The sequence below is a fragment of the Acomys minous genome, assembly GCF_964271855.1.
Source record: "Acomys minous genome assembly, chromosome: 16".
Taxonomy (NCBI): domain Eukaryota; kingdom Metazoa; phylum Chordata; class Mammalia; order Rodentia; family Muridae; genus Acomys; species Acomys minous.
This window is the reverse complement of record NC_140498.1, coordinates 68,687,076-68,694,575: the sequence shown is the minus strand read 5'-3', so window position 1 is coordinate 68,694,575 and position 7,500 is coordinate 68,687,076. Positions and strand designations below refer to the sequence as shown.

General features: G+C 50.5%; 1 protein-coding gene across 1 annotated transcript in view; it reads left to right on the top strand.

Moving 5' to 3' along the window:
* LOC311585749 (kinesin-like protein KIF19) overlaps positions 1-7,500 on the top strand; it is a 49,141-nt gene that overhangs the window by 12,473 nt on the left and 29,168 nt on the right. The window contains exons 6-10 of the mRNA XM_084761267.1: positions 364-489; positions 2,335-2,529; positions 4,887-5,039; positions 5,577-5,699; positions 7,458-7,500. The exon at positions 7,458-7,500 is cut by the window's right edge and continues 108 nt beyond it. Of these exons, the coding sequence (XP_084617393.1) occupies positions 364-489; positions 2,335-2,529; positions 4,887-5,039; positions 5,577-5,699; positions 7,458-7,500 (640 nt within the window). The remainder of the gene's footprint in view (positions 1-363; positions 490-2,334; positions 2,530-4,886; positions 5,040-5,576; positions 5,700-7,457) is intronic.

Below are 7,500 nucleotides of genomic sequence, written 5' to 3'. Positions count from 1 at the left end.
GCCAAGGCTGCAAAAAGAAACCATGTCTCAAAATAATAATAATAATAATAATAATAATAATAATAATAATAATAATAATAATAATAATAAAACAAGAAAAAAGTTAGTTTATTTTATGTGTATGCGTGTTTTGTCCTGCGTGTATGTCTGTGTACCACATGCATGCCTGGTAGCCATAGAGGTCAGAAGAGGGTGTTGGATCTTCTGGAACTGGAGTTACAGATGGTTATAACCCACTATGTAGGTGCAGGGAATTGAACTCCTGTTCTGTGCAAGAGCAGCCAGTGCTCTTAACCTCTGAGCCATCTCTCCAGCCCCTTCTCTTTATGATGCTTTGCTACTTTGTCTCAATCTTTGCTCCAGATTTATAATGAAGTCATCCGCGACCTCCTGAATCCATCCTCTGGGTTCCTAGAGCTGAGAGAAGATTCTAGAGGCAGCATCCAGATCGCAGGCATCACGGAAGTATCCACCTCCAATGCTCAAGAGGTAAGGGTCACAGGCCAGCCCACCAAGTCCTCCATGGTCAAGTTCCCTGAGCAGAGACCGGCAGGCGGGTCCAAGCTGAGCTGTTTCCCAGCGTCTGGACTTGGTCTGAGATCTCAGGTCTTTGCGATCTGCTAGGCCCCCCTTGCCAGTGCTCTGGGCAGACATTATCTATCAATCCTAAATGCTGCCCTCAGCCTCCAGGCAGACTCAGGCCCTCCTCAGCACAGTACAGGTGAGTCCAGCCCACCTAAGCTGCCTTGTCTCTGTATCCACCAGCTGACCTGATGATTGCTCGTTAATTAGGCAGCAAGCTTGCCTGCACCATCTCCTTTCCTCTCCCTCCCCTCCCCTCCCCCTGACTTTCTCTTTCTTTTTTTGAGAGAGGGTCTCTCTATGTAGCCCTGGCTGTCTTAGAACTTGCTATTAGACCAGGCTGGCCTTGAACTCACAAAGGCCCATTTGTCACTGCCTCCCAGCGATTAATGGAGTTTGCCACCACACCTCTCCTCACCCTCACCCGACCCTCCTTCTGTGTGTTTTGTTTTGGTTTTACAAGACAGGGTTTTTCTGTGTTGCCCTGGCTATCTATCCTGGACTTGCTTTGTAGACTAGGTTGTTCTCAAACTCATAGAGACTCACCTGCCTCTGCCTCCCTGAGTCCTGGGATTGCAGGGGTATGCACCACACCTGGCTCCTTTTCGTGTTATTTATTTATTCATTCATTCATTTATTTTTTGAGACAGGGTTTCTTTGTGCAGCCTTGACTGTCCTGGACACACTTTGTAGACCAGGCTAGCCTCGAACTCACAGTGATCCACCTGCCTCTGCTGAGTGCTGGGATTAAAGGTATGTGTCACCATGCCTAGCTTCCTTTTTGTGTTTTGGAGACAAGGTTTCTCTGTGTAGTCCTGGATGCCCTGGAACTCACTCTGTAGAGCAGGCCATCCTTGAACTCAGAGTGCCCAGCGCTCTCTCTCTCTCTCTCTCTCTCTCTCTCTCTCTCTCTCTCTCTCTCTCTGGGATGGCTTTATCTGATGTACACCTGCAGGCCAGAAGAGGGCATCAGATCCCCTTATAGATGGTTGTGAGCCACCATGTGGGTGCTGGGAATTGAACTCAGGACCTCTGGAAGAGCAGACAGTGCTCTTAACCTCTGAGCCATTTCTCCAGCCCCTCAACCTGTTTTCTTACAGTACCTAGGACCACCAACCCAAGGCTTGTGCCACACATGAAGGGCTAAGCCCTCCCCCATCGATCACTAATTAAGAAAATGCCTTATGGGGCTAGAGAGATAGCTCGGAGGTTAAGAGCACTGGCTTCTCTTCCAAAGGTCATGAGTTCAATTCCCAGCAACCATATGACGGCTTACAACCATCTGTGAGATTTGGTGTCCTCTTCTGCTGTGCAGGCCAGAACACTGTAAACTAACTAACTAACTAACTAACTAAGTAACTAACTAACTAACTAACTAACTAAATCTTTAAAAAGAAAGAAAGAAAGAAAGAAAGAAAGAAAGAAAATGCCTTATAACAATCTTATGGAGGTATTTTTTTCAATAACTCTAGCTTGTGTCACCACAGTAAGATTTTGTCTTAAAAAAAAAAGTGGGGGGGAGCACAATCCATTAGTGATGTCTGTCGTGGATAGAGGAAGGGCAGATGGGGTACACATAAAGAATCCTCCTGTTAATAGATTTAGCTAACTAAATACTTCATGCCATGAACCAGAAATTGCTGCTGTAAGAGTCCCAGTCCCAGCCACCCTTCCCCTTTTTCTTGCGTCTTTCTAGAATGACTGTGTGGCCACTCTGGTCTGTGACTTGCCTTCCTTTCCCTCTGTCCTCAGATCATGCAGCTACTCACCAAAGGCAACAGGCAGCGCACACAGGAGCCCACAGCCACGAACAAGACTTCATCCCGCTCCCATGCAGTTCTGCAGGTCACCGTGCACCAGAGAAGCCGAGGTGGCGACCTGGCAGAGGAAGTGCGCCTTGGGAGGCTCTTCATGGTGGACCTGGCAGGCTCAGAGCGCGCAGCCCAGGTATGGCCCCTCTAAAGTGCACCCACTTTCCGAAGTCCTCAGTCTGAGTGGGACCTACCACCTCCCCTCCCTGACCCTACCCTGCACCCCGCCCCTGGAGGTGGCTGAATGCCGAGGTAATGGAGCCCTGCAGACGTTCAGTAAAGAAGGCAGAGAGTCAGTGTTTTCAGCCAATGTTTTCCTTGTGGCAGGCAGCTCACTCTGCACCTCCTGAAGGCATCCGCTTGCTTCATGGGCTCATCCTGTTCCTGGGATGCCTCCTGTGTTGGGGTGACACACATAATCAGATAGCAGTATCCAGGGAGGCCCGTGCTTTCAAACTCTAGCGAGGCAGCTGGACAATGGCAGCACACACCTTTAATCTCAGTGCTTAGAAGGCAGAGGCAGGTGGATCTCTGAGTTCTTGGCTAACCTCATCTATAGAGCAAGTTCTAAGACAGCAAGGGATACAAAGAAACCCCATGTCCAAAAAACCAAAACCAGTCAACCAACCAAAACACCAAGATAAAGCAAAACAAACAGTCTACTGAGGCTGTGGTAGAATTAAAAAAATTTTTTTAAAAAAGATTTATTTATTTATTATTATGTATACAGTGCTCTGCCTGCATGTACATGTGTAAGCCAGAAGAGAGCATCAGATCACATTATAGATGGTTGTGAGCCACCACATGGCTGCTGGGAATTGAACTCATGACCTTTGGAAGAGCAGTCAGTGCTCTTAACCTCTGAGCCATCTCTCCAGCCTTGTGGTAGAAATCTTAAGGGTGAGCCCAGACCAATCCTGAGAAGTTGGGTTGGTGCTCAAGGAAAAGCATCTGTGGCAGAAGCTGTGGTCAGGTAGGTAGGTGACAAGGACCATGGCAGGAAAGGCTGCATTGCTAGGGCCTCTTCCCAGCTTGTGGGTCCCTGCTTTCACCCCTGTGCTTCCTGGATGCTATGCTGAGGCCCAGGTGTTCCTTCAGGCCAGGGACCCAGCTCAGGGCCGGCTACAGAAGGACTTGATTTAGGGCTTTTCAGACCCAGCCTTACCAGGAGGTGGCATTTCTCTCCTCCTCTAGCACACACACCAGGCAACGATGTATGCTCGGATGCCCGTAGTCACCATAGCCACAGCCCTCCCTGGCCAAGTTCTAGCTTGCCACTGTGCCTGCTCTACAAGACAGACGTGGAGCCTGGTGCAGTGGTGCACGCCTGTCATCCCAGAGCTTCGGAGGATGAGGCGGGAGGGCTGTGAGTTTCAGGCTGGCCTGCATGACGTAGCAAGACTCCATCCGAAAATTGAGAGAGGAGCTGGGGGTGTAGCTCAGTTGGTAGAGTGCTTGCGAAGTGCACGTGAAGCCCTGGGTTCCATCTTCGGCACTGGGCAGAACAAGCGTGGTAGTGCATATGGTCCCAGCACTCCGGAGGTGGAGATGGGAGAATCAGAAGTTCGAGGCCGTCCTCAGTAGTGAGTTCGAGGCCAGCAATGTCAGATCCAAACTGTGTTCTCCCTGCCTTGTGGTCTGTCCTCTGTTTTGGCTGGTGTTCAGATACTTCTCTTGTTTGTTCACTTTTGCTTCTGGCCTGACCCTTGGAGCCAGTGCTGCTGAAGCCAGCAGAGCCTGCTCAGCCAGGCTGTCCTATTTTATTTTATGTATGTAAGTGTTTTACCTGCACGTATGTCCATGCACCAGTTACAGCCTGGTGCTGTGGAGGCCAGGAGAGGGCGCCAATGCTCTGGAACTAGTGTTTCAGATGGTTGTGAGCCGCCCCGTGGATACTGGGCTTAGTTAGATGTGTTTGCTGGCTTCTGCACACACCTTCACCTGCTTGTGCCTGGCCAGACACATGGCCCACAGTGACAGGTGTGACTTCCCAGAGCTTGCATCCATCCCATGGGGCAGCAGATGAAACAGCCCTGATCGTGTGTGGAGGCAGGTGACTGCCAAAGGGCCTGTGAGGTAGAGTGGGGCTGTATTGGGCTGGGGCTGTGGACTCTCAGAGTGCCATCAGGAGACCTGTAGGGTATACCGTAAGTCTCAGGGTCGGAGGTGGGGTGCTTCCTGGGCAAAACCCACTCACTTGCTTATAAGCAACACTTGTTATAAGCAGTGTTGTCTGGGCACCAATCTGTTTCTCTGTTAGTTTTCCCATGTTGATCAACTCTATACCCCCTGAGAATGTCTGTTTAATATTCTTCTAGTGATTTTTCTGTCCAGGGGTCTCCAGTCCTCAGGACTTATGACCTCAGTATCAGGGCAGGCAGGGCCATTCCCCAGCCCTCTGGACTTCAGTCCCCTCCCTGGGAACGGAGAAGGGAAGAAGATTGCGATAGTAAGGGACTCAGTCCTCGCTCAGCCTGGCCTCTCCCTGCTCAGACTCAGAACCGAGGCAAGAGGATGAAGGAAGGTGCGCACATTAACCGCTCACTGCTGGCGCTGGGCAACTGCATCAATGCACTCAGCGAGAAAGGAGGCAGCCGAGCTCAGTACGTGAACTTCCGGGACAGCAAACTCACACGCCTGCTGAAGGTAGGCGCCCCAGCTGGGAGTTGGGCAGGGCTACCATGGCTGACAGTATCTTCCAGGAATTAACTGTTAGCTCAGAGGCTGGGAGCCCTGAAGCCATCACTCTGAAGAAGCTGTATGTGGCCACTGCCTGACTCCCTGTCACCCTGCTGGGTATGGCCCATCTGCTCACATGTCCCTAGTAACGGGGAGCTCGCTACTCCCCAAAGTTGCCAATCCCGTCGTGGGTGGCTGTAACCCGAGAAACACTTTCTCTATACTAAGCTGGATGCTGCCAAGATAAATAAATAAGCAAGCAGTGAATAAATGTCCCTACATCTGTTCTCTTGGTCTAACCTGCTGTCATCAAAGCAGGAGTCAGATAGTGGGGGGCTGGACGAGGCTCCACTTTATCCTGAGGGTCTCCTTTTCAGGGAGCAACTGCACTCTGGTTTCCAGTATCAGCTGCCCTTCCCAGACCTCTTGGTGATGCTGGGAGCGGGCTAGGGCCACTGGTCAGGTGCGGAACACGCACCTAGTTCTGTGCTTCTCGCCAAGCAGGATGCCCTGGGAGGCAACAGCCGCACAGTGATGATTGCGCACATCAGCCCGGCCAGCACCAGTTTTGAGGAGTCAAGAACCACACTGCTCTATGCCTACAGGGCAAAGAATATCAAGACGAGGGTAAGTGGCAGGGCAGATGGCCTGACTTCCATCCTTAGACCCTTATTTAAAAAAAAAAAAAAAGTCAAGTCAGGTGTGATGGTGCACAGCTTTAATCCCAGCACTCAGGAGACAGAGGCAGGCGGATCACTGTGAGTTTGAGCCCAGCCTGGTCTACAAAGTGAGTCCAGGACAGCCAGGGCTACACAGAGAAACCCCGTCTCGAAAATAAAATAAAATAATATAAAATATGTATATAGTAAGATACACATGGAACAAAGATTTTCATTTAGTACTTTCTTTTTTTTAAAGATTTATTTATTACATATGCAGTGTTCTACCTGTATGTACACCTGAACACCAGAAGAAGGAACCAGATCTCATTATAGGTGGCTGTGAGCTACCATGTGGTTCCTGGGAATTGAACTCAGGACCTCTGGAAGAGCAGATCACTGAGCCATCTCTCCAGCCCCATTTAGTACTTTATTCCATTTTTATTTAGTATGTGTATACACATGTGTGCATATCTGCATATCATGGCAAGCATATGGCAGTCAGGGGACAATTTGTGGGGAGTCAGCTCTTCTCCCACCGTGTAGGTTCTGGGGCCACAGTCTTGGTAGCAAGTACCCTTACCCACTGAGTCACCTCTGTGGTCATCAGCACTTCCATTTTAATCACTGTGAGTCCACCACACGGTGGCCTTGGTACAGCCATAGTGTTGTGCCTCGAGCAGCACCAGTGTTCCCCTCCCCCCAGGACTTATACACCTCGCCAAACCAGAACTTGGTCTCCATTAAATGCCGGCTCTTCCCGGGCCTGCCTCTACCCCTCTGCCCTCTGCTGCCGAGAATCTGATTCCTCCGGAGGCCGCAGAGAAACCGACTTACACAGGGGTTTTCTTTTGTGTCTGCTTGAATGCACTGAGCTCAGACTTCCCAAAGTTCTCTGTGATGTAGCAGGTGTCAGAACACCCTTCCCTTTTTTGAGGATGAATAGCACCTGACATGTATCCAATCTGCCCCCCTCTCACCGCCCGCCGGATGGGCCACACACATCCCAGGATGTGGCGCAACACGTTCATTCCTAGATAGCGATGGCGATGGGTTCCCCCGTCAACCGTATTCTTGCTTCATTTTTGTGGCTGTGATAAAACACGCACACGAGGGCTGGAGAGATGGCTCAGTGGTTAAGAGTGCCGCCTGCTCTTCCAGAGGTCCTGAGTTCAATTCCCAGCAACCACATGGTGGCTCACAACCATCTAGAATGTAACCTGATGCCCTCTTCTGCAGATAAAGCACTCATATGCAATTAAAAAAAAAACATGCACACAAGTAATTTAGGGGAAAGGGGGGCCTCGTTCTGACTCACATATCCAGCACTGTGGGAAAATCAAGGCGAGGAGAGAAGCTGACACACGTGACCTCGCTTGCTTGCTCAAGCTCAGCTCTGTTTTCTCCATTCTTGTTTAGTTCAGGACACCCCCCCCCTGCGCCTCAACTAGTGAATGGTGCTGCCCACTGTGGGTACCATAAATTAACTTAATTAGGACAACCCCCCACAGACATGCCCATAGCCCAGCCCAGTGTAGACAATTCCTCCTTGAGACTTTCTTCCCAGGGTGATTGTAGGTTGTGTCCAGCTGACAGAGCTAACCGCCGCGACCCCCCCCCCCCGCCCCCCAACCATAGTCTTGAAGCACACAGTGTCACCTCTCAAGTCCGTCCTTCAGGTCACTTCTCACCATGTCTGACTTTGGACACTTGTCCTCACTGTCAGGTCAAGCGCAACCTGCTGAATGTGTCCTACCGCATCGCGCAGT